Source organism: Propithecus coquereli, unplaced genomic scaffold, assembly GCF_000956105.1.
Source record: "Propithecus coquereli isolate 6110/MARCELLA unplaced genomic scaffold, Pcoq_1.0 Scaffold316, whole genome shotgun sequence".
Taxonomy (NCBI): Eukaryota; Metazoa; Chordata; class Mammalia; order Primates; family Indriidae; genus Propithecus; species Propithecus coquereli.
This window is the reverse complement of record NW_012148797.1, coordinates 37,102-64,836: the sequence shown is the minus strand read 5'-3', so window position 1 is coordinate 64,836 and position 27,735 is coordinate 37,102. Positions and strand designations below refer to the sequence as shown.

General features: G+C 37.8%; 1 protein-coding gene across 1 annotated transcript in view; it reads right to left on the bottom strand.

Annotated features, from left to right (window-relative positions):
- UTP20 (UTP20, small subunit (SSU) processome component, homolog (yeast)) overlaps window positions 1-27,735 on the bottom strand; it is a 97,264-nt gene that overhangs the window by 65,860 nt on the left and 3,669 nt on the right. Inside the window, 17 exon segments of the mRNA XM_012650240.1 lie at window positions 246-322; window positions 4,312-4,470; window positions 5,244-5,306; window positions 5,966-6,116; window positions 9,721-9,826; window positions 11,498-11,586; window positions 11,709-11,864; window positions 16,390-16,568; window positions 18,631-18,708; window positions 19,721-19,855; window positions 19,937-20,083; window positions 20,656-20,811; window positions 21,263-21,400; window positions 22,170-22,251; window positions 24,711-24,899; window positions 25,275-25,407; window positions 25,508-25,574. Coding sequence (XP_012505694.1) covers window positions 246-322; window positions 4,312-4,470; window positions 5,244-5,306; window positions 5,966-6,116; window positions 9,721-9,826; window positions 11,498-11,586; window positions 11,709-11,864; window positions 16,390-16,568; window positions 18,631-18,708; window positions 19,721-19,855; window positions 19,937-20,083; window positions 20,656-20,811; window positions 21,263-21,400; window positions 22,170-22,251; window positions 24,711-24,899; window positions 25,275-25,407; window positions 25,508-25,574 — 2,105 coding nt within the window.

Below are 27,735 nucleotides of genomic sequence, written 5' to 3'. Positions count from 1 at the left end.
CCTCCAGAGCTATTTTAATGCACAAAGAAACATACATGTAACATTTGAAATACTGAAGATGTGGCATCAGAGAGAATAATTAATGCTTATTTTTGTCTTCACCTTCTCCCACAAAGGATTTAAGATAGCTGTAAATAATGTCTATGCCCATTCATTTAAATCACACCTAGAAGGAGTACAATCCTGGCCCCATCATTCTGCAGTAGTTGAAGCATAACAGCTCCATCCATTTAACCCATGCTTACCTTATGAGATCAATAACAGGATCCCAGAGAGCACTGAAGTTAATATATAACATGCCTAACAAATAACGAAGCGGCACCTGCAATGACAGGAAACCAGTTTATGGGTAATAAAATAAAATAGAAAGTCAGAACACAAGTACCAAAATGCAAACATCCCGAATTGGACAACCTGAGTGGGAAGAAGCTTGTACATTAAGAAAAAAAGCTGTTGGTACCAATCCAAAATTCAGTGCATACTCATTTTCCTCCTCTCCCCAAAATGTCACTCATTATTTAACACAGAAGAATCACTATAGCAAACACAGTATTAAAATTCACTCCAGATGTTCACACATAAAGGGTACATTTGAATAAACAGCTTTGACTAATGATTAAATTCCCTTCTAAATTGCCATCACTGATAAGACAAAACTTGAACTGTAGTCAGTAAAGTACAAATGCCAAAAAACTCAAGGAAGTATGAAGTGAATGGCTGAGGCTTCGTGAGCACATGTCTGAGGCTATTTCAGACACCATTTCTACTTCACTCTGCTCTGTCTGGCTATGACAGCTTTCCCATCTGTGTTCCTGGACAGATGTTGAGGACTCAGCTTGAGAGTGATATCCTCAATGAAGCCTGTCCTGACTATCCCCCACCGTACTTACTTGCTCACATGTCTCTTAGTCCCTACTAGGCTACACATCTCTTGAAGGCAGGGTTATGTTCTCAATTTTCTTTGTATCCCCAGCACCAAATTTGATGTCCACAACATAGCAAATGCTTACTAAATGACTGAATTCAAAATACAGAATACTGAGCAGAAAATTCATTCCTACTGTGACATTTGCTAAAAAGAAATCACAGGTTGCTGGGGCAGAAAAGGATAGAGTGGCCATCCTGCAAAATATGATCCCTTTACAGAGAAGGACTAAGGCACAGGGGGCAAGGTTATAGCCCAAGAGTAAGGGCAAGTGAGCCTTCTGCAGTTCCCCTTCACCCAGTTCCCCCGGTACAAGCCACGTTGTCTCTCGGCATATGAAGCCCTTCCATCTTTAATTGCTATGCAACTGGTATCAGCCACAGAATAATGGCCTTTCAAATGATGTTAAAATGACTACGAACAATATTTTGAAAGTATGATCCGACACCATACCTGAGGCTTGGAAAGAGTTAAATCCATACAAAGGGATATAAGGAACACCCTATCCTTACTTTATGTGCAGGGAACACTGGCTGAAGTAATTTTAACTATGATCAGTTGACAACTGATATATAAATGGATCTTCCATCTCTGGGAATAATATAAAATTATATCCACTTTCACGCACTGGACTCCGAGTCAGACAATGTGGATCAAAGTTCCAATTCTAAACATTCACTCCTGCATAACCCAGAGCAAATCACTTTAACATTCTTGAGCCTCAAGTTCCATATCTACAAAACGGTATATCATTCTGGAAGCCGCAAAGCACTGTGCAAATGTAAGGTATTCTAAAAGAGCAGCAAGACAACTCAGGATTTTTATATTTCAAGTTTGACATATGGTTTTAAGCAGCAAAATTAAAAGGTACTGATAAATAGTTTGTGTTGCTTTGGATAAAAGAATTCAGTAACTCAAATAATTAATGGTCATATTTTCAGTTTGCTCAGGATTGAGATTTATTATTTGAGTTCACTAAAGGTAGATAAACTCACAACTATTTAATGCAATGGAAACTTTGAAATACACAAACCAAGAGTGGAGTGAGGAGGTTAAGACTTGATTTTCAAATTGATTATATAAGAAAATGTATTGCTTTGCTTTTAGATTATTTTGAAAAGTAAAATGTGTTTTCCCAAAGCATGGTGGCAATACAGCACGATGGAAAGAACATGAAAGCCACACTCTGTTTCCAGATCCCCACCCTGCCCCATAACCCCTAAATCCAGTTAAGCAATGCCTTGTTTTTCAAATGTTGTGTGTTTCTCAATAGACTATCAAGAAGTAAGAGAGTATTTTCTTTCTCAGAATGGCAAGGGCAGAAATCAGGATCAAAATTAAGAACTATTTTATTCTTGTAAGCATATTTTTGTCTTGTATATTTTACAGGCGAAGTATATAGTGTTTGTTTTTATTACAATCTATTTCATATCCATCATCTGAACCCAAAACTTAGCCACTGTCAATTTAAAAAAAAATGGTGGCCACAGGGACCACCATGATTTGAAATGGACACTGGCACAGAAGGACCATGTTTTCTTAACCAGCTCATTTTTGGTGGATTTAACAGACATCTGTCTTTCTAGGGGGCTGCCTAGCATTAAAAGTCCTTCTAATACATTTCTGAGTTATTTTATGATAAAAACATATTGCATTTGTAAATTTTAAAAACTCTAATAAAGAAAATTATAAAGTATGCCACTAGGAGAATAATAGGGATCAAACAGAATAATTTCTTCATCATTCACTTATCACTCTATGAACAAATTTCCACTGAAAACCTACTATGTGGGCCAAGGCATTCTGCTCAGATGATTAATACATGACCTGAATTGCTCAAGGAATATGCATCTAGTGAATTCATTAAGGAGAAAGAAAGACCATTACCTTCTGACAGCCAATAAGCAGATCAATCACCTTTGTAAACCGAAGACAGTAAGCAGGTAGACTAACAGTTTGAAATGGGATGGGAGAGAGAATATCTATAACATCAAACAGGACTATCAAGGTTCCCTTAGCCGGCACGAGACTCAACCTCATCAATCTACTTAAGTTTCCCTAAATAAACTACGTAAACTCTTGGAGCTCGCCACCTCTACGCATGCTCTTCCTCTCAAATGGAAATGTTATCCCCCTCTCAAGGTGCAGCCAATCATCACCCCTTGCAGAAATCCTCCCGCACACTCTCTTATGCATTTATCATAGACCATGCCCCACTGCAGAGCACCGGCATGATTCCTAGCTCATCTTGTTCCTGAGACTGAGATCTCTTTGAAGGTAGGAGCTGGATTTTTATATCACTAGCATCTAATTATATATAGGTAGTTATATGCATGTTTGCTAAAAGAGTAATTTTAATAATCATAATAGTTATCACTGAGTGCTTACTAAGTGCCAGGTACTGTTTAGCATTTTATATTTACCTCACGTAATCCCCACAGCAATTCTGCGAATTAGGAACTATTATTTTCCCTATTTCACAAATAAGAAAAGAGAGTCACAGAGCAGTTCAGGCCTACTAAGCAGCAAAGCCAGGCCTTGACCTTGGCAATCTTGACCACTCTACCCAAACCGTTGCATGATGATGCCAGTGCCTGAAGAGTCAGTTTTGCTTCCTTATTTAACACACTTCCACAACCTACCCTCAGACCACAATCATTTATACTCTCCCCTTTAAACCTTTTTTTTTTTCATAAATGGAATCTGTATTTTGAAACTGTTACATCAACAAAACTGGTTAAAAAAATTTCTTTTGGTAAGGGATCATTTGTAAAATTATCCAATTTCTTAAGGGTCTAAGGCTGATGAACTTAGCAGTGGTCCCCAACCTTTTGGCGCCAGGGACAGTTATCATAGAAGACAATTTTTCCACAGACCGGGGATGGGGCAGTGAGGAGGTGGGGTGTCGTGGGTGGTGGTGGGGGTGGTGCAGAGCTCAGGCAGTGATGCGAGGCCTGTTTCCTAAATAGGCCACAGACTGGTACCGGGGGTTGGGGACCACAGAGTTAGAGAACTGTTAAAATTGGAAGTATATTCAAAACGTTCATATGCTATATGCTGTAACTGAATGATAAAAAACACCAGAGAGACCCTAAACAAAACAAACTGCTAAAGCAGTCACTTCCCTCTTCCGCCAGAAAAAGCAATAAAAAAACTGAATGAGGACTGGTCATAACTGCTTCACATCCTCACATACTTAGAAGAGAGGATATTAAGGTATTTCTACTATTAAAAAGCTGGTAGAACTATGTAATTCAAAGCATCTAAGAGAATTGCAGATTTACCTTGTTTTGAAAAAAATATTTCTTTTCATGACTACTTGGTAAGCTTTCCAAAACAATTTAAAGCATAAATTAAAAAGAAAAAAAAAAAGATGCTCCTTTTACCTCTTGTAACGGGCCATCAGGGACTGCAGTCTGCACCACATCATGTCTTAGTTTTCGCAAATGAAGAAGCTTCTCTCTGTAATCATTCACGGTTGCTGGAACCAGTTCTGCCTGGCGTAGTATAGCAAAGGCAGACTGCCGTTCTGACAGCCCATCATCCTGAACAACCAGAGAAAACCAAGGAGGAACATCAGTATTTTGATTTTCCAAAAAGAATACTAAATGTGACAAAGGTCTAAAAATAGAAAAACCGGAATATGTTAATGTTTTAAATTAAATGAGCAATATTTTTTTTTGGTAAATGATTCCTTTTTCCTCACACCATTTACTTTTTTGGTAGTTAATTTAGGTTTATTGCCTACTGGAGAAATGACAAGTAAAAAACAGAAAAGTAATTCTCAAAATCACTCAAACTTATTGGCAACATTTGCTGAAATAAAGAAAATGTATATATACGTTCACTATACAATTCTACTTCTAGTAATGTGCATTATGAAAATATTCCCCTACACAAATATATCTGTGTAAGCATGTTCGCTCTAGTATTGTTTAAAATATTAAAAAACTACAAAAACCCACCTAACCATCCATCAACAGGGAATTGGCTAAATAAAAAATATTTTAAACTATGGTGTACTATTTAAACTTCAAAAGAAATGAGGTAGAACTAGAGGTACTGATATGGAAAAACCTCATGATACCATTTGTTTAAATTATGTGTATACATTGAAAAAGTTTGAAAGAATATTCACCAATTAACTGTAGATTTTCAGTGGTGGCCTTGATGGGTGGGAATAAGAATTACAAAAAAATATCATTTTTATGATATTTATATAGGATGTTAATTTTATGCAAAGGTATCACTTTGAAAATAAAAAATAATATGTAAAATTATATTTTTAAAAAAAAATTCACTAGAACAGTTAAGATACCTCCATCAATTCTGGAAGACGAACATCAAAATGGTTTAGGATCCTTATTGTCAAAAGCCGAATCTAGAGAAAGTAAAATGCATGTTTCAAACTCAAAGTTTAACTGTAGGAAGAAAGTGATTCAGTCAGTGAGATTTAAGTTTTATAGAATTGAGAAAAACATGCCATTTGACCAGAGTAATACATGCCTATTCTACCCCTCATGTCACATTCAACACCAACCAACATCTAATTCATAGTACACAGAACAATTAATCCCCACACTGGACTGAGAAGATGAGGTTACCCATAAAACCATGTTGTTTCTTTGAACCATGACACTGTGAACAACCCTGTAAATTAGTAGAAAGAAGTTGATTAAGCTTACAACTCAACGAAAACTAGTGCTTTTTATTCCTAAGTAATGTATAGTATTCAGGTATTTCTACACACCTGAGTGAGCAAGAGAATCACCTAGAAGACTTTTAAAAGTTATGCAGGTTTTTCAGTTCCCCCCTAGCCCTAGTGAATCAGAATCTTTGGGCGTGGGGACCCAGAATGTGTATTTTTATTAACCTCCCTAACTAATCTTGCTGCAGTTTGCAGGCCAATGTTTAAGAATCATGACTTTAAACGAAATCATCCCACAGCAACATTTTCTGACTAAGGAGTTCCGACGACCACTGGCAGTCCATATTCAAACAGAAGGAGAGAGAAGGGGGACATACTGCAAACAACATTACCTTGGATTTACCAGTTGAAATGTTTGCTTGTAACTTGGGAAATAATTCCATTAAAGCTTCCTCAGAAAGCGGCCCTTTGCAGCCACATAAGGCTAATCTCTGGTAATACAGATCAGCCAACAGCAACACAGACGGCTCCAAAGGAAACATTCTGCAACAAGATATTCGTTAGACCCAAACTGCACCATACAGCTCAAGAGCATTTACACTATAGTCTAAACCACAGAAAATGATCACTGATGAAGGAAATGCAAAAGGTAACATGTAAAAGTTTCACATGGACATTTAGCATCACTTCACAGATGTAGAATCTGAGGCCTAGCAACAGTGAGTGAGGCAGAGGTGGGAGTAGAATATTTAGACCACAAATTCAGTGCTGTCTCTTCAATTCACACAGTTGTAAATGATAGTCACATAAAAATATACATCTATAATATTTGCTGTTTGCCACATGCCAGGGACTGAGCTAACACAGGTAGCAGTGCAGAAGAGTGGCCCAGCCCATGGGTCCAGGGTAGGGGGACCCAGGTTTGAACCCAGCCCCATTACTCACCAGTGGTATAACCTTGGGCAAGCTGCTTAATCTCCATGTGCCATCCTCATTCAACAAATATTTACTGAGTGCCTACTATGTGCCGGTGACTTTTCTAGATATTGTGGATATAGCAGTAAACAAAGGACAAAGTCCCTGCCTTCCTGGAACTTATATTCTAATAGGCCGAGGTAGCCAAAAAACAAAAACAAACAAAAAAACCCTAGTAAGTACAACAGTGATGAGTGCTGTGGAGAAAAGTAAACCAGGGGAAGGAGTCTGGAGAGACACCAGCGTGGAGTGGGGAAGGCAAGGGGGTGAAGAGAAGCGCCACTCGATAGAGGGCTGGTCCTAGAAAGTAGGGACCACCAAAGAAGGTGGAAAATGCGCTGGAAGGGTATCTAGAAGACAAGCATTCTAGGCAGAGGGAACAGCGATGCCAAATCCCAGGCCGAGGTGTGCTGGTCTGTAGGAACACCAAGACCAGTCCAGCTGGAAGTGAGTTAACGAGGAGAGGCTGAAGGTGTCAGAAGCAGCAAGGGATTAGATTATACATAGCCCTGAGGAACGAGATGAGGACGCTGGCTTTTATATGGAGTGAGACGGGCTACCACAAGAGCACGGTTTCTCCATAGTAGCACTTACTGACATTTTGGGCCGGATGCCTCTTTCTTGTGGAGGCCTGTGTTGTGCACTAAGGGCTGCTCATTCAGCCGCATCCCCGGGCTCCACCCACCAGCTGCCAGGAGCAGTGCCCTCATCCCCTAGCTGTGACAACCAAGAATGTCTCCAGAGTTGCCCCCAGTTGGGAAGCATTGTCCTAGAGGGCAGTGAACAAAGGAATGACAGGATCTGTCCTACATTTAAAAGAATCACTCTGGTTGCTGGGTACAGAAGAGAAAGCAGCAGGGCAAGGCTGGGAGCATGGGCCTCACCGGGAGACGAATGCGATAACCCAGAGGAGAGACGGTGGTTCAGACCTGGGTTTTATTTTGAAACTTTAGTTCCCCCATCTATAATGATAGCGGCACCTACATCTCATAAAGTTGTTGTGATGAATAAATGATGTATATAATGGGCCCAGAACAGTGACTGGCACATAATAAAGACTCAATAAATATAATTTGTTTATTATTACTGCATACATTGTACAATTTAATCTCCACGAGGTAAGACTACTACCCCCTTCTTTTTTTTTTCTTTCTTTTTATAATGCTATTCCCTTTTGAGAGATAATGAAGTCGAGGCTAACTAACTCACCCAAGGCGACAGAGCCAGTAGGTGGTGGAGATAAGATTCAAACCCAGGCTGTCTTGGCTGTGAAACCGACGTGCTCAGCCAGTCACCAGCACAGCACCAAGTACAGAATCCTGTATCTGTTCTGAAGTTTACACCCGTTCCCTCAAAAGTGAATCCACTCCCGTTGGACATCTCCGAGTCTGCAAGGCTAAGAGGCACTAGCTGGGAGGCCAGCTGGCCTTTTCCAGGGGATATACAGACCCCATTCTGTGCTATTTTGTTTCAAACCTCTACAGCACCTTCAATTGTTTACACCAAGGACGAAAATATGACAACGGTCAAGAAAATGGGAATATGCAATATGGTAAATATGGTGATTTCAAAGAAATAATCCTCCCTAAAAGAAGCTAATTTAAACCAATTCAATTAATCATGGAGGAATTTAAACTTTGTCCAGATTCGTAATTACTGCAATAAGTCTCTGAATTGATCTCCTTTATTCCCCTACATTCACTTCTCAACACAGCAGCAGAGTGATCCTGTGGAGGCCTAAGTCACTCCCCTGCCAAAAATCCTCCCGTGGCCTCCCCTTTCACTCAGAGTAAAAGCGAGGCCCCATGGTGGCCTAAAAGCCATGCATATCTGCCACTTCCACCTCTACGTCCTGTTCTTATAGCCCACCCCCTCACTCTGATGGGCCACCATGGCCTTTGTGCTGCTCAAGCCAGGCACCCCCCGACTGAGGGTCAGCACTCACGCTGCCCCCAGGTCTGGAGCCCAGGGATTCTCACGGCTTAGTACCTTGCTGCTTTCAGGCTTCTGCTCAGGTGGCTCCTGCTTGCTAAGGCCCTCCCTATGTAACACTGTTACTGTCCCGTTATAACCTCTGGACTCTCCTTATGTCCTGGCCCTACTTTGATTTTCTTTACAGCACTTGGCACCGTCTCACGGGCTATATGTTTTCCTTATTTATTCTGGCTAGAACGTTAGCTCCACGAAGGCAGGGAATTTTGTTTTTTCACACACTGTTTCCCAGTGCCTAGAAAAGGGCCTGGTACATGAGAAATGGAAACAAGTATTTACTGAATAAAGTGAATGAGTAAATCTGCTTTAAAAAGCCTGGGAATATTCGAAATCAGCCTGAGCAAGAGTGAGACCCCGTCTCTACTAAAAATAGAAAGAAATTAATTGGACAACTAAAAATCTATAGAAAAATTAGCCGGGCATGGTGGCGCATGCCTATAGTCCCAGCTGCTCGGGAGGCTAAGGCAGGAGGATCGCTTGAGCCCAGGAGTTTGAGGTTGCTGTGAGCTAGGCTGATGCCACGGCACTCACTCTAACCCAAAAGAGGAAAACCGTGTTCCAAAAAAAAAAAAAAAAAAAAAGCCTGGGAATAAAATGGACTAGACTCCAGGAAAAGAAGCAAACGACTTCACAAGGTTTTCAACAGGCCTGGTCTTTAGAAAGGGTACAATAATGGCCCTGTGATACTCCAAAAATCAGGGCCTGGCTAAACTAAACTTCAAAAAGCAAATAACCAAACCAACGAACAAAAAAACTGGATTGTTTCGTATATGGAAAAAAGACCAAGGAAAGTTTTCTGAATTGATGATCATGTCAAGCTGAGGCAGAATATGAAAGCAGTGGGAATGTGTATTTTGAAACCACTAAAAAAGTTACAAAAGCTCAACACTGTGCAATGTTACTGTTGGGAATGATAGGCATTATAAATCCTTTAAATTTTGCAACACTAATTTACACACACAATAAAATACCCCTTTGCAAAGATGAATCTGTACCTGAAGACCATGTCAAAAAATGTATTTATTTTAATCAGAGGATCTAAATATTAAATTTCACTATTTGAATACAATTCAGGTATAAAATAGATCAAAATGATTTTTCTTATGTCCAAAATTTCACAAAAACTAAGGCTTTTATATTTTATCCATTACTAAGCCAAATGGAAGATAGATTTACTTACAATACTAAATTCTTCACATGTTTCACAGGAACCAAATGAAGAAGTTCAGAAGACTCTTCCAAACTTAGCAGAGTATTTACAGCTTGACAAAGAACAAATAAGGTTCCTAAGGGCAGAAAATAGAAGAAACCACATTACTTATTTCCTTGACATAGTAACTATCAAACATCTCATTTATCTAATGCTTGCTACTTGTGGGAAGTTCTTAAAGTGAATTTGTGCCTTTTAAAGTATTATCTGTCAAATGTATAAATATAACAGAAAAGAGAAGTTTCTAAGTCTTATGTTTTATCTTTCTTAAGAAAAATATACACTCAAAAGCAGTAAATAAAAATCTATGTTTCAGAGATGGGTGCAGTGATGCACATCTATAAATCCAGCTACCTGAGAGACTGAGGCAGGAAGATTTCTTGAGCCCAGGAGTTCAAGTCCAGCCTGGGCAACAAAGCAAGACATTTTCTCTTAAAAAAAAAAGAAAAAGAAAAAGAAAAAAAATGGTACTGTTTCATTAACCAAGATGAGGATAAAGTATAATGGTCCCACTCACTGGCATTATCAAAACTAGGACTCTTGAAGAGAGTAGGCTTGGACTTTTCAATATCTAAGAAATTATCCTTGTATAAAACTCACATTGACTTTACTTCTCTAGTTTATAATAAAAGTCACATTATACAATTATAGCTATTACCCATAATATATTCAATTAATGATACTAATTAAACACTTGTTTAGTCTTTAGCCCAGGGGTCAACAAACTATGGCCCATAAGTCAGATCTGACAGGCAGCCTGTTTTTATATGGCCTGCAAGATAAGAAGGTTTTTTACATTTTAAAGGGGTTGTTAAAAAAAAATATATGCTATAAAGACAGAAGGTGGCCTACAAAACCTAAAATATTTACTATCTGGTCCTTTACAGAAAGATTTTGTCAGACACTGCTCTACGCTCTAGATCAGTGCTACACAACAGAAATTTCTACAATGGTAAAAATATTTGTGCCAATATGTAGACACAATCCAATATGGTAGCCACCAGCCACATATGGTCACTGAACACTTGAGATGTGGTGAGTCTACTTTATTCTCTAATATGTCTGTTTAGTGTCTAACATAGAATGTAGCATACTAATATGTAAGTGAATAAATGACTGCCATACACATGTGCTAGAAAAAAATGCTATGCTAGGATGAAACAAAATACCTGCTTTTAAATTACTGTTTGCAAGTTAATAGGGAAGACATAGAAGCATACAATAGGAAATGATGTTTTGGGCAGGGCAGCCTAATTCTGCCTGGAGGACTCATGAAGGCCTTCCTAGAAGTATTATGCCTATAAGAGTTCACTGAATGACAAAGACCTAGAAAGGTCTCCAGGCAGAGGAAACACATATGCAAAGGCAGCCAGACAGTTGTAAAAGAATGTGTCTTGCTCAGGGTGAGCAAATAGAAATGCTTGGAGCATAAGGTGTATACTAGGGGTCAGGTGGGCGTGGGAGATGGGAAACAAGACATAGTCTGGCGCTTGTACATGAATGGCCTTCTAAACCATGGCATTTGATACTTTACCTTCCTTATGTTCAAGCAACCGTGACCCGGTCAACCACATTATGTGGTATAAGTGAAACATGCCCTTTGTATCCTCTTTTTTCCCCTTGGATTTATCCAACACGGGTTATGCCAGAACACAATGTTAGTATTATTCTCTAACATTTCACATGTTTACAGTTACTTGGGTGTGCCAGAAAAGAAGAGAAGAAAACAAATGTGATGGTAACTGACCTTTTCCAAAGCTCCCTCTGTCAACTGTCATGAAGAGTGACTCTATGAAGCTTGTGACTAGTGGTATCAGCTTCTCTTTCTCAAGAGGTCTGTCCAAGGAGTGGGGAGAAAAAGGAAAAGTTCAACCTGGCATTCAATGGCTTTCCCACGGAATGGCAAGGAATGGCTAACATATTTTAATCAGTATGTTAAGCAGAGTTTATTTTCTTACCTAATATGAGGTAACACTACAAGAGCTGCCCAAGAATGTGAAAAGTAAGTAGTATCTTTATTTGGAGGTAACTGAATTATAGATAAGAGATGGTCCAATACTGGAAACTGTTTGTTTCCTCCCTTGGATCTAGTCCTCCTCTGCCTTACATAGGATCTGAAGGATAAAAAAATAAATAAATGTTTAAAATAGGAGAGAATACAATCACTCTTGCCCTCTGCAGTTTGAAATAAAATTGGTTCCTCACCTTTGTAGAGCACTTGGGAGAAAGGAACTGTTGGTGGTGGTTGAATATAAATAACCAAACAAGTGTGAGTCACTTAGTGATTTTTGGTGAAAGCCTTTTCAACTCCATTGGCTCTACTTCCTTCTATTTCTATTTTAATTTGCTTCATAACTCACACCAAGTCTCTTCTAATTTTAGGTATTATTTCTGGAGCATAAGGTGTATCCCGGGGGTCAGGGGCACACGGGAAATGGGAAACAAGGGCATGTTTCTGAGAAGTAATTCATTGGAATGAACTGACTTCTTCCATACCCCTTTCCTTTCTGACATGAATTTTACTACTTCACAAATGTGGAATGATGTTGCAAAGTTACTGTGATGAAGCTGAAAAATACCACTAGAATGATTATGATTTAAAAGTAATTTTCTCCTGCGCTTTAATCGGATCTATAATTATTCAATGATACTTTCTGACATGGCACTAGGTTTTGGGCATCTGTTACTCTAGTACTATTCTTGTTTGCCTCTTTTCATTTTTGCTGCTGTGCTAATACCTCAGCCCTATTTGAAAGAAATCTAATCAAAAGAAAAATCATAGAAATAATAAGTAAAATGATTTGTTTTACAATTTATCCTCCAACTCCAGTTTAGTTAGCTTGTTATGCAACAGAAGTGGAATATTGGGTTTTTACACCTGTGCCCTTTTGAACATTAAAATTAACCCAGAAGCTACTACCTTTTCTTTTGTTTCATACTTATCAGGATATTGAGTGTTTGGAAATCACAATAGATAATTAAGTTACTTCAACTGTCAATTCCCTGAAGTCACCACATCTTGATATAGTCTTTTCAGTAATAACTATGACTCAACAATCTGCAAATATCTTACCAAACATTGAGATGCTTTAAAAAAAAAAAGTGAGTCATTAGTTGCCATGTCACTCCCTTACCTGCTTTATCAGACCTGCCAGTGAGCTCCTCCAATAAAACACAAACTCCTTACCTTGTCCTGTAAGGCCCTGTGTGATCTGACCCTCGCCTACCTCCCTCAGCTCCTCTCATCACACTCTCCTCCATGCTTACCGCTCTTTACCCACAGAGGCTTCCTTTCTGCTCCTCAAACATGCCGAGCTTATTCCTGTCCTGGATCCCCTGCAGTAACTCTTTCCTCTGCTCTTTCACCCAGATCTTTGCAAGGCTAGATCCTTCCCATCACTACAATCGGTCCAAAGGTCTCCTCTCAGGAGAGGAGTAAGTGCCCGCTCGCCACTCACTCTCCCTCTCAACACCCTGTTGTATCTTCTTTTTATTACTATCTTATCTTTTTTGTTTGTTACTTTGGTTTTTACAGACAGGTTCTCACTCTGTCGCCAGGCTGCAGTGCAGTGGCACAATCATAGCTCACTGTAGCCTTGACCTCCTGGCTCAAGCGATCCTCCTGCCTCAGCCTCCCAAAGTGTTGGGACTACAGGCTACTTCTTATCACTATCTAAAATCATCTTGCTTATTGGCTTCTTTGCCTCACCACATCCCTCCCCAAAAGAATGTTACATCCTCACAAGAAGGAAACCTTTTCTTACTCATTGCTGTACCCTGGTGTCTAGAACAATATCTGATATTATAAATAATTGTCAAATGATGGAATAAATTTATCTCCCAAAGAGCCTTTTCACATTATCACTTTTTATTCTCACAACAAACCAGTGAGATGAGTAGACTGTTACCACAAATATTCAAACTATTATTTAACAATCTTCAGGGAAGGAATCAAGACAAAGGTGGCATTCATTCATATGGGCATATTGTGTCTCAGTGGCGGGTGGCAGAGGAATGTTTTCTCAGAGAAAGAAACACAGAAGTTGTGGTACTTGCTGTAAGTTAATACGTCTAAATTCTTGTTTGTTTATTTTACCATGCAACCTCTCCAGGAGGATCTGAGAGGCTGAGATGACAATGTAAGAAGGCCTGACACCCAGGCTCAGTCGGTCCCTTTGTTCACCTCATGGAAGCTGACCAACAAAGCAGCTTCACTACCATTGCACAGAACCCACAGTTTTGACACTTGCAAGGAATGTGTCTGTTGGAGATTGGCTTGGTGTTGCAAAATCCAGAGAAAAGTTCCAAAGGAATAATTCTACAGGAGTTACTCATTACCCATTCCTCAGGAACCAGAGCTCAGTAAATTAAAAAACCAGCAAGATTCAGTTGGCACGTTTTGATAGAGAAGCTACTTTTAAGGTAGGCAGAAGGTGTCAGGAGGTGATAAGAGGGGCTCCTCCAAAATCTCAAGCTGGTCAAACTCAAAAGCTACTGAAGAGCTCTAGCTGTGTGAACAGGCGACAATACCTCCACCCCAGCAGATGCTGGGAAGCTTCAAAGCTGAGTACTCAGCAGAAACTCAAGGAATATCTACTCCTACTGCCTCAAAGCAAACCACAAACACAACGACAGTTCTGACTACTCCAACAGAAATAAGAAAATTAAGTATAACAAATAAGAAAATTAAGTATAACAAAAGAATGATGAGGGAACTGATTTCCTAATCTGCATAGGATTAATCTGCATACTCACTTAACTATCTGGAAAACAATAAGCTGAACCCTCTCAATTATTTAAACAAACTTTGATTTTTAACTTCTAAAGAGTATATATTGTTTTGAATGAAATTAAGAAAATAATCCACGGCTTTTTTAACAACCGGAACAATGCAAAGGTATGTATGTAATTTTAAAATGAATAGTCGCTTCTTTTTTCCCCTTAACATCTTCCTGACAAAACAATGTTAATTGTTTCGTGTATCCTTGGAGAGATGTCAGTTCCTCCCAAATTGATCAACAGGTTTATTGCAATTCCTAACAAAATCCCAGCAAGGTTTTTATAGACATAGACAAGCTTATTCTAAATTGACATTGAAAGGCAAAAGACCAAAAAGAGCTAAAACAATTCTGAAAAAGAAGAATAAAGCAAGAGGGTTTTAATTTAAAGATTTCAAGGCTTATTTTAAAATTTATTTGTAATCCCGGCTACCCAGGAGGCTGAGGCGAGAGGATCACTTGAGACCAGCAGTTTGAGACCAGCCTGGGCAACACAGTGAGACCACATCTCAAATAGAAAGAAGCCAAAGAAACAAACAGGCAGATATTTCACTATAGAAGACACACAGATGGCAAATAAGCACATGAAAAGATGCTTCAACATCATTAGCCATCAGGGAAATGCAAATTAAAAGTACAGTGATTGACTGATCTTGTTGGTTAAAAAAAAAATAAGTAAAAACAAAAACTACAGTAAGGTATCACTACACTTCTATCAGACTGTCAAAAATAAAAACTAGTGATAAATACCAAAAGCTGGTAAAGACACAGAGGAACTGGATCACTCAGACACTGTTGGTCAGAACGTAAAATGTCACAGCCACTCTGGAAAACTGTTTGGCTCTTTTTATAGAACTAAACATGTACTTATCATACAACCCAACAATCCCACTTTGGGGCACTATCTCAGAGAGATGAAAAGAAGAATGTCATAAGAGCTTTATTCATAATAGCCAAAAACTGGAAATGGCCTAAATGCCTTTTGAAAAGTGAATGATTAAACAAACGTGTGGCCACATTCAAACCAGGAAATACTGCGGTACTCAGCAATGAAAAGGAAGGGACAACGGATACACACGATAACTTGTATGAGTCTCACGGGAATTATGTTGAGGAGGAAAAGCCAATCTCAAAAAGTATACTGTGTAGTTCCATTTACATAATATTCTTAAAATAACAAAATTATGAAAATGGACAACAGATTAGTGGGTGCCAGGGGTTAGGGAGTAGAGAGCAGAAGGGTGAGTGTGGCTATTAAAAGGTGGCATGAGGGATCCTGTGGTGAGGGAACAGTTCTGTCTCTTCACTCTGGTGGTGGTTACAAATCTACACATGTGATAAAACTGCGTAGAACTCTATGTTTATATACATATACACACTCAGATACAGTGCACAAAACTGATAAAATCTGAATATTGGTGGATTGTACCAATGTCAATTTTCCGGTTGTGATACCGCAGTATGCTCTGCAAGATGCACCAGTGGGGAAAACTGAGTGAAGGGGATATGAAAGCTCTCTGTACTATTTTTTACAAACAGCATGTGAAGCTACAATTATTTTCAAATAAATGGTTAAAAAAATTAACAATCACCTCTTTCTTTCCTTCACCATCTTTCTGGCATAAACAAAGTTAACAGGTTTCTGTATCCTTTCATATGTTTTGCTATGCTTACATATACTTTTTGTTTTAACTTTGCAAAATTAGATTATACTGTATGTATTATGTATATAGTTCTACAACTTGCTTTTTTCACATAACAACTTATTGTGGACATCTTTACAGTTGATACATACAGATCTTCATTTTTCACAGTATTCTTGATGCATTATATTTAAATGGAATAAAAATTTAAAACTTACCCTGCCGTCTCTGGTAAGAAAACCAGAGGGTACTTTTCAATTGCCATCGAACCAGCAGTGGGAGGTGCTGCTTTGTTCAGAATGAGCTTGGCCAAAATGGCCAGGGCTTCATCTTTGACCGTGGCATCATTAATTACAAAGCAATTCTCAACATACGAGAGAAAGCTTGGTAGAAAAAGCTAAAAATAAGAAAAAAAAAATCACTTTTTAACAGATATAAATTTCAGAACACCTAATAAAGATTCTAATACTTCAGAAAACTGGATCATAAACAAAGAATCAGGAATCACAATGGCATTAGACCTTTCCACAGGACAACAGAAGCTAAAGACAACACAGCAATGCTTTACAAACTGAGGGAAAATAACCTAGAATTCTAGATTCTGTACCCAGCCTACTAACAATGTAGTGTGAAGAGAGAATAAAGACATTTTCAGATGTACTAAATCTCAATCACTTCTGCTCAGGAACCTCTGCAAAATGTATTCCACCAAAATTAGAGTAAACTATAACAAGAGAAAAACATGGGACCCAGGAAATAGGAGAGAAGCAAAGGGAAGTCCCAGTATAACATCTGTGCAGGGGCTGAGAGAGCAGAGCATTCAGACTGGAATTGCTCCAGGAGGAATGCCTCCAAGAAAGAAGAAAAAGAAAAATTGAGCTGCTAAATGATCAGACAGTTTACAGGTAAAAGGCATTTACCACGCTGTCCAAAGATAGATTCACTGACTAGTTATTCAAAGAAAACAATTTCCTCATTTTTACAGAATGAGGCAATTACAAACTCTAGGAAAAATGAGAAGACATACAAAAAATAATATGGAATCATAAAATACTCCTTGTTTATAAGGATTCAGTGTGTGGTGAATATGGATGTAACCAAAATTTACGATATAACTCTATCGGGAGGATAAGGGGTGTAACAGAACTAAAATTCATCTGCCATGGGAAGAGGTCTACAGATGAGAACTGAAACTAACCAACCAAGGAAGGGCAGTATATTCAGATGATTTAAAAATATAAAGTAAATATCAGAAAAAAATAGCTAAAAACCATTCGATGTGGTTGCTGCTGGTAAGAGGAGAAGAGAGAACAAATGGCTGCCTCTTAGCCTTGTTTGACTTTTAAACTGCATACATACATGCAATACTCTGATACAAATAAGATTTTCTTTGTTGTTTTTTAAAAAGACCAAAGGGGCCGGGCGCGGTGGCTCACGCCTGTAATCCTAGCACTCCGGGAGGCCGAGGCAGGCGGATTGTTTGAGCTCAGGAGTTCAAAACCAGCCTGAGCAAGAGCGAGACCCCGTCTCTACTAAAAATAGAAAGAAATTAATCGGACAACTAAAAATATATAGAAAAAATTAGCCGGGCATGGTGGCGCATGCCTGTAGTCCCAGCTACTTGGGAGGCTGAGGCAGAATGATTGTTTGAGTGAGGTTGCTGTGAGCTAGGCTGACGCCACGGCACACACTCTAGCCCGGGCAAAAGAGTGAGATTCTGTCTCAAAAAAAAAAAAGACCAAAGGGAGCAGCGGAGAAGGGAAAGAAGCAGTTGCTAAGAAAACCAGAGTAAGCTAAAGAATCCTCACAGAGCAGAAAGAAACAGGGTCTAGGACACATACAAAAGGTTTCATCAGGATTTTTTTTTTTTTGATACAAATGAGACTATATATTATATGAGAATATATATGACTAAAGATTAAAAGGAAGAATGAGAGGACAGATACAGGGATAGTTTTCCATGAAGTTTCCTTTAGGGTTACTAGCTAGGAGGAAGGGCAGACGTTTGATGGGGGGTGAGGAGAAAGGGATAAATAAACTCAGGATTTGAGGAATGATTTCTACCTGATTCAGATACCTGTTTTGTAGCAATGAAATGAATTCACAACTTTCTCCCAATAAAAACTGTTTCAGAAACTATTTTCTATGTTTCAAATTCACATAAAAGTTCCCTAAACTGGTTTTTCCATTTTAGTACATGGTTCTGTAACTAGCTAAAGGATTATTAAAAAATCAAGTTGGCCACTGGGTATCATTTTAAATGCCTTAGCATACGGAATAATTTCACGTGCAACCTACAACTGAATGTGATTTCTTTAACGAAACATTGACAAACACATCACATCCCACGCTTATTCTACTCCTCTCAAAAAACAAACAAAAATCCCAGGATTTCAAATATGATTATTTTATCATAACAGATTAAAAAAAAAATACCCCAAACTTAATATCTTGCTTACCTGCTCAAATTGCTTCATAGCAAACATGACTTCAGAAAAATTGAAAATTAAACATCTTTCAAATTTGCTCTCAAATATCTGGGGACCACAAGCAAAAAACATTGATGTAAGTACACAGAGAGTACTTTCCCTGTTCCCTACAAAAAGCAGCTATAGGAAGGAATGGCGGGCACACTTCAACCAGTTTTCTGTCCAAATGTTCAGCCTTCTCCAAAGGCATTTCAGCAGATGGAAAGGGCACTATATTCCTAGCAAATACATAGCCCAAAAGCTGCCTGATTCCTGCCCAACTACAAAGAATTACGAAAGGGCAAGTAGCACAATCTTACACCTTCCTCCAAAGCACACTGCTGCACTCCTTGAAGCTAAGAAGAACCTAACTGATCTTTCTATTTTCAATCCTGCTTCCAAACTCAATTCCATCTTCCAAATTCACTAAAATGCAGATCTCAGCAAATCATGTCCCTGCTTAGAATTCTTCCAGGGCCCTCCACTACTTGCAGGCTAAAACCCAATCTCACTTTTCAAAGCCAAACAGAGCTTTGCTGGTATCACATCACACTTCATGTGTCCATGTGCCCAGACTGCATACATTTATGAACACATGTCTTTGCTGTTCCCTCTCCTAGTGTTTTGAACCCCTTCTCTCACTGGCAGACTGCTATTTAACCTTCAATGATTATCCCAAATACAAGTCCTTTGAAAAGCCTTCTGTTTCTCAACCCCAGGCAGAATTATTAGTTATAATTCAATCTATCTCCAACAGATTAGTTCACGGATTATAACTACTCACTCCCAGGTCCCCCAAAACAATCAAAAACCATAAGCATCACAGTGTTTACCCTGCAATACCCAGCTCACACCCAGGACACAGTAAGCTACACATGTTGCAGAATATTTGCTGTATAGATTTAGCTTTCACCACGCTTTACTTTGCTTAGTTCCATTACAGCATGCAGTTCACATCTCCTTAACAAGACTATAAATTCCTTGAGGGAAGAGCCTTTGTCATGCTTCATTTGTATTTCCCAGCAGCTTATTCACTGCTAAACATATTATTAACTACTCAATTAATATTTGTTGAAATTACTTTTTCGATGGTTTCTTGGATGAGGGTCTCCGGCAAGGAAACATTTTCACCTAGGATCAAAGCAGAAATGACATCCAAGAGGGTCTCCCGGCAAGGTGTGGAAAGATTGGTTATTTGTAATGTTTGAGACAATACCTGTAAAAATAAAAAAAAAATGCATACTTGGCAATCAGCTTTTAATAACAGACTCTTAAGCATATTAAGTTGGGAACCCACCTGACAAACATCAGCAGGTGTGGTTATCTTTGATCCATTTCCATGTTTCACAAGTATCAGATACGTTTCTAACAACCTTTTAATCTGTTCAGAACTTTCACAACTGTTAGTTTTTGTTACTTTTTTACCTAGATCCAGGAGGGATTCCTGCAAACAAAGAATGTAACAGAGAGAATAACTACAAAACATCAAACTCATGTTAAGCCAATAATGAAAATATTGTGTGGTGCAGTTTAACTTTTCACATTCTTTTGCTTTGTAAGAAAAAGACACATTTACCAAGAATCACTAATGACAGTAACAGCTAACATTTACTGAGTGCACCGCTCTAAGTTCTTTATGAGGATTTACTCACAATCCTCTCAGCAACCCTGAGGTAGGGGATATTATTCGCCCCATTTATCAGATGAAGAAACTGAGGAATAGACTTTAAATAACTTCCCCAAATGACACTAACAGTAAGAGATACAGCCAAGACTCAAACAGAGGCAGTCTGGCTCCAGAGCCCCCCTTAACCACTATTCTCTACTGCATCTCAGGGTACCATATCAAATAAAAATAGTACAGAGGGTGGAGGGAAGGAAAATCTTAGTATGTGTGTGGAAGTATAAAGAAAACAACTATAAAATACAATCTCCAGGAGTGCTCTGCAAATCTAAGAGCAACAACAATAAACTCTTACACTCCTTGTTATATACCCCTTAAAGATTAGAACTCACTTGCAAACATTCAAAAAATGCACCAAAATGTTCCTTGTAGATATAGAATACAGTAGATTTGACCATGTTTTTAAGTGTTTCTCCAACTAAAATCCATGGCAGTCGAGTTTCAGTTTCAGTAACTGGTCCTAGCTTTTGCAAAATTAGTTTTACTGCCTGTGGGAATGAATATAAGCCATTAAAATCAACATACAAACCCTTGTATCAACCTGTGATTACCACTCTGATTATATCAGCTACTTCTTGTCTGGAATAATCAAGCCTATGCCATCTTTAATGATTAAGTTAACTGTGTGTCCAGAAGGGATTTCCAAACTGGGATGGGTAATTTTATCACACAATTGCTCCCTTCCCAACTTGCCCTCGCACACTAATCAATTTATGTTACCTCCTAGTACCCAGGATGAAGAAATGATTTTATAAGTAAAAATACCTAGTGGCCCAGGACCTACATTAGGCAAACATTGTTATTAAAAATCTAACACTCCTGATTTAGTGCTTTCTATTGATTCTAGGCTATTCTCTCTTCACATTATTTGCCTCAATCTTTTCTATTTTCTGTGTAACCCTTCCACATAGACTCTAAGTACTCCCCCTGGTTATTTACCTGGCCTGCACAGGAGTGAAACATATTTCTAACTCCTTTACACATTTCAAAGAGCAACTGTCCAACTCCTTCTACTTTTTCTGGATGTTCATCAAGATCAAGGAACATTAAATTGAGAAGTACATTTTTATCAGAGACCTAAAATGTAAAATAAAAATGGAAAATTACATTCACAAACATAAATACATCCACATGAAGAAATCTTACTTGCTATTCAACATATTCATATTTAAATACACTTAAGAAAAAATTCTGAAGAAACAGACATTTGTAATGATCTCAAACTACCCTAATAGTGTACTCTCACTTGGAATGCCACACAAAAGCGTGATGAATTCATTCATATGACAGGAAGGTTTGTACCATGAAAACTACATAAGGTAACATTTTATCTTTTACAGTAAATCATACATTTGTATTTTATGAACACAAAAGAAATTTAATATCAGTGCTTTTGTTTTATTACAAAAACCCTCTAAAATTTATTATGGAAATTTTAGACAAACACAAATAACACTACGCTACCAGTTCCTTCCAGGAAACTAGTATAAAAATTCCTGTTAATCTCACTGTTCATGTATTTACTGACTTGAATCAGAGAGCACTTTTGATATATATACACTGACAGCTTCCAAAAATCTAAATAACAATAAAAGAGTAACCCAAATTACATCATGTTAATTTGTGAGCAAAGACTAAACCTTACTGTAAGATAAACTTGAAATAGTAACAGGTTTCTGTGTGTGTGCATATATGTATACATACGTACATATATATGCATATATATATAGAGAGAGAGAAAGAGACAGAGAATTAGTCCATAATAACCACATTAAAAAAAGATACCTGATTCTATTCATCAGATTATTGATGATTAACTACCAACAAATATATAAAATATACTAACCTTTCTCATCAAAAAAGTAAAACTTTCAGCAGCAAAATTTCTTATATGTAGTTTTTTATGAGCCAGGAGTGTACTGTACATGCTATACATGAGAAAAATAAGACATAATTAGTCATATTTTAATAAAGACATATATGTCAATGATATGTTCCAATACTGTGCTAGGCAATGCAAGGAATACATAGCAAGTATAACACAAGTTTAAAATCTCATTTGACATAGCAAACATAAAACAAGTTTAAAATCTCATTCTAGCACGGATATACCCATGTTGAATAGAAAACTGAAGGCTGCAGCACTAAGAGTCCTAGGACTGATGGTGCTGCTCTTATAGACAAGACTCCATGTGAAGCGGAAACTTGTAGTGAGTTCTGAATGACAGGAAAATTTAGGTAGGGACTGGAGTACATACTAGGATAGAAGCAAGGGCAAAGATGAGGCAGGCAGAAATAATCACGGCCAAGAGATAACAAGGAGGCTGGTCTGTCTAAGACAGGAAGGATAATGTAGATGAGGAGGGCAGCAACAGACAAAACTGCCCAGGTTAACAGGTAGCTCTGAACACCAAGCAGAGAAATTTGGGCTCCAGCTTACATCTTTGTAAGCACTTACTCTGTGTTACTATTTCATTTAATTAGCACAAAAACGCTATGGGATGGGTACTATTATTATCCCCATTCTATGGATAATGTGAGGCACAAAGCATAGCAACTTACTCGAAGTCATATGGCCATGCAGCTTTGACTAATAATTACTTATATATAATCACATTGTTTAAATTGGTCCCCCTAATGATAGAAGAGCATGGAATATGTTTCTCCTATTTTTGCCATAACCTCAGTACCTAACTTGCTTGTAGCAAGTATTAATACTAATAAATATTGGCTGAATGAGAAATGAATATTTTCAGAAAGATTAATTTGACAGCAATATATAGCATGAAATAAAAGAGGAAAGAAGAGGCTGGTAATCCAATTAGAAAGCTGTTCAAGTCAAGCTTAGGCTAACTACAGGCATGAAAGAGACTGGTAGGAGAGGGAATGCTAATGATGGACCCAAGAGACATTCCAGGAGTCCCTGCAATGAAGCCAAAGACCTTACAGTGGTCCACAAGGCCCTTTATGATCTGACCCCTTTGTTATTTCTCTGACACCACCTGATTACCGTCACCCCCATACAGGCTGTTCTGCCATCTGGGACTCCTTGCTGTTCCTTGAACATGCCAGGCATGTGCCCAAGATGTTCTTCGCCCTGCCAAAATGTGAACTTTTCGAGAAGACGGATTTTTATTTGTTTTGATTGTATCTCAAATACCTGATAGACACACAGCAGCCAATAAATATTCACCGAGTGAGTGTGTAAATGACAGAATCAAGAAGATTTGGAGTCCTTGAAGACAACTTGGCACTCTAAGATGCCAAGACTCAGTGACAGGAAAAATGTTGCTACCACTGATAGAAAATGGGCAATGAAACCAGGCCTGGCGTATGGCAGATACTCAACACATATTTACCAAACACATGAATGAATGAAAAGGTAAGAAGAGCTGGTTTGAACAGCAACATGTTGAGTTTGGTTTCAGTAATACTCAAACGAAAACATCCAGGCTACTGAAGATGTCATGCTGAAAGCAAATAAATTGAGAACTGAAGAGCCTCAGTTAGAGACATAAAAGTGACAGCTTTTATGACAGCTCAAATCATAAAAGCAAATAAACTACATTCCCAAAAGACCTTGTTGGTTGTTTAATGAAATAATCTTGGTCTCTAACACATTTTATCAAAAGCTTCATAGAGAATTAGTAAAAGCTAGAAAAATATTTTTCCCATTCTTTGTTCAAAGTTCCTAAAAGAAAAGGATTAGCAGGGTAAAGAGGGTGGCACTAAAAATCTATTGTCTTATCCTACACCTACAATTTTTATTGATGAGTAAAGGGCTGATCATCAATCTTAAATATCCCTATAATATGTAGAAACAATCAGAAGACCAAATGGAAAATTCCATCAAATCCCAGACTTAATAAACAATCTTTCCCTTACTTTAAACAAAAAAGCTACTACAGAAGTCAACCTCTTCCCCTGTCCACATTTACTCACAAATACCGAGTGTCTCTTTTGGCTTAGTAAGTGTATTTGTGGCTGAGGAAATGTAGATGTTTAAGACAGGGTTCTTAGGACAGAACTGCATTATAAGCAAACAATTACAATAAAAGTTGGGTAGCATAAGTATTAAAAAATGTCAAGGCGATACAGAGTACAAAGCTTTCACTTCTGGCTGAGGTGCCTGGGAATATCTGTGGAGGTCATGGAAAGCAAGTCAGGCTTTGATGGGTGAGTATAATTTTAATAGCTGGAGATGAGAGATGGCCAAGTCAACACAGACTGGCAGAATAGACTATAGACCACTTTGGCTGGAGAATCAACTTTGTATAAGGAAATAATTAAGCACTAAGCTGGAAAGGTAATTTGGAGTCAGACAGAAGCCAAAGAAAAAAGGAAAGGCAATTAAAAAGTATATTAGAGAGAGCAAGAAAAGGGTCACCTGTATATACTGGACATGTCCTTCACCATCAGTCTCCACAGGTACTTGTAAAGATATGACAGCGAGGTGAAAGCCCATTCTAACAACTCTGTGTCCTGGGTTTCCAGGATTGAAGTGATAGTTAGAAAAAAATCTTGAAAGTGTGGATAGAAATCCGTCTGCAGATCTCGTGCCAACTGTACAACCAAACTGGATTACAAAAATAAGCAAATGATTAGGTAGTTTTTTTAAAAAAGGGCTACAAATCTATTTAATGATAATAGATGGCCTATGATCATAGGATTAATTAAACCAACATACTTCTAAGTAAAGCCTCAAGTGATAAAGATACATTCCATCACAAGTTGTGGTCAATTGTTCCTACAGTGTCAAATAAAAATGGGGTTCTTTCAGGAGTATATAACAGAAGCAAAACATGGTAATGCACCTTTTCCTAATAGAAAAGGTAAATTTTCTTATTTCTAAATTATAAACATTTGATCTAAGACACACGTAGCTACGAAACATGACCTTTCTTAAAACTCTGATAAATGTAGTTAAGCTTTCTCCCAAGATGCTGCTTACTCCAGAAGGGGCTGATAGGCAAAACTGTTCTTAATTTGCAGGTGAGTCTTCAAACTCTGAACTATCTCGTTTTGATGATAGACCAACTGATTGAATGACTGGCATTTGTCAATAACTTCTTTGTAAAATTTCCCTGAGGAGAAAAAAAAAACAATATGTTGTTCTTCTCCATCATACCACTATTTAGTTGTATGGAACATAAAGTGCAAATTAAGGATGAACAAAATACATACCAAAGTGTTCTGTGAGGTTCAATTCTCTCCATTTCAGCAGACCCTCGAAAAAGTAGGTTTCAACCTCCTGTCAAGATTTAAGCAGCCCATTAATCAAACGACTCCAAGAAAACTATGATAGAAGTAAATAGAACAATGATGTATTAATATCTTAAGACAATGATAGTCAAGAGTTTGAAAAGTTTTAGTTTTTTAAAAAAGAAGCATTAACTAACACACTTAAAAAAGCAATCGGAAGTATAATATCAACAGATAATTTATAAAAACATTTTATTGACTTGGTTGCACCAAGTAATTCTCTGAAGCCTATATATAATAGTCATACTAAGGGAAAAAACTTTTCCTGCGTTTTTTGTAATTTCAGGCACAGAAAAATGTGTCAACTTTCTACTGTTCTTTCATTCTGCTTTTGGAAATATGAATTGCTACAACCTTATAGGGAAGTAATCTGGCATTTCCATTAAAATTAAGAACAGGTATGTTCTTTGACCCAGCAATTCTGCTTTTGAATATAGTTCTTATAAAATTTGCAAACATAAAAGTAAAAGATGTTTATTTAGCTTTACCGTAATAAGGGGGAAACATTATTGATCAGCCTAAATATCCAGCAATAGGAAAATAGTTGGAATAACTTACGGTCTATACATACTAAGGTACATTACGTGTCTATTAAAAAGGGTTATATCTATATTGAACTAGGATGTTGATGATATGCCCCCAAAATGATAAAAGCAAGTTATGCAGTGAGATGTATGGTAGGATACAGTTTTTCCTTAGGAGAAAAAAACCCTCCATAGATGTTTGTACACATTTACATGAACATGAATTAAAGTGTGGAAAAACACACATATACTGAACTGTCAATGTTGGTTTCCTTGGCAATAAGGGGTGGGAGGCGTGAGATAACAGGCTTTTTCTAAGTTCCCCACTATGTTGTTTACCTTGTTAACATGGTATACACTACTTTGTACTTTGAAAGGTAAAGTCAATAAATGTGTATATATGTGTATCCATGAATAAATATGTGTGTGTGTGTGTGTGTATGTGTACATTTATATACAGAACGAGAGAGAAAGAGACAGAGAATTAGTCCATAATAACCACATTAAAAAAAGATACCTGATTCTATTCATCAGATTATTGATGATTAACTACCAACAAATATATAAAATATACTAACCTTTCTCATCAAAAAAGTAAAACTTTCAGCAGCAAAATTTCTTATATGTAGTTTTTTATGAGCCAGGAGTGTACTGTACATGCTATACATGAGAAAAATAAGACATAATTAGTCATATTTTAATAAAGACATATATGTCAATGATATGTTCCAATACTGTGCTAGGCAATGCAAGGAATACATAGCAAGTATAACACAAGTTTAAAATCTCATTTGACATAGCAAACATAAAACAAGTTTAAAATCTCATTCTAGCACGGATATACCCATGTTGAATAGAAAACTGAAGGCTGCAGCACTAAGAGTCCTAGGACTGATGGTGCTGCTCTTATAGACAAAACTCCATGTGAAGTGGAAACTTGTAGTGAGTTCTGAATGACAGGAAAATTTAGGTAGGGACTGGAGTACATACTAGGATAGAAGCAAGGGCAAAGATGAGGCAGGCAGAAATAATCACGGCCAAGAGATAACAAGGAGGCTGGTCTGTCTAAGACAGGAAGGATAATGTAGATGAGGAGGGCAGCAACAGACAAAACTGCCCAGGTTAACAGGTAGCTCTGAACACCAAGCAGAGAAATTTGGGCTCCAGCTTACATCTTTGTAAGCACTTACTCTGTGTTACTATTTCATTTAATTAGCACAAAAACGCTATGGGATGGGTACTATTATTATCCCCATTCTATGGATAATGTGAGGCACAAAGCATAGCAACTTACTCGAAGTCATATGGCCATGCAGCTTTGACTAATAATTACTTATATATAATCACATTGTTTAAATTGGTCCCCCTAATGATAGAAGAGCATGGAATATGTTTCTCCTATTTTTGCCATAACCTCAGTACCTAACTTGCTTGTAGCAAGTATTAATACTAATAAATATTGGCTGAATGAGAAATGAATATTTTCAGAAAGATTAATTTGACAGCAATATATAGCATGAAATAAAGGAGGAAAGAAGAGGCTGGTAATCCAATTAGAAAGCTGTTCAAGTCAAGCTTAGGCTAACTACAGGCATGAAAGAGACTGGTAGGAGAGGGAATGCTAAT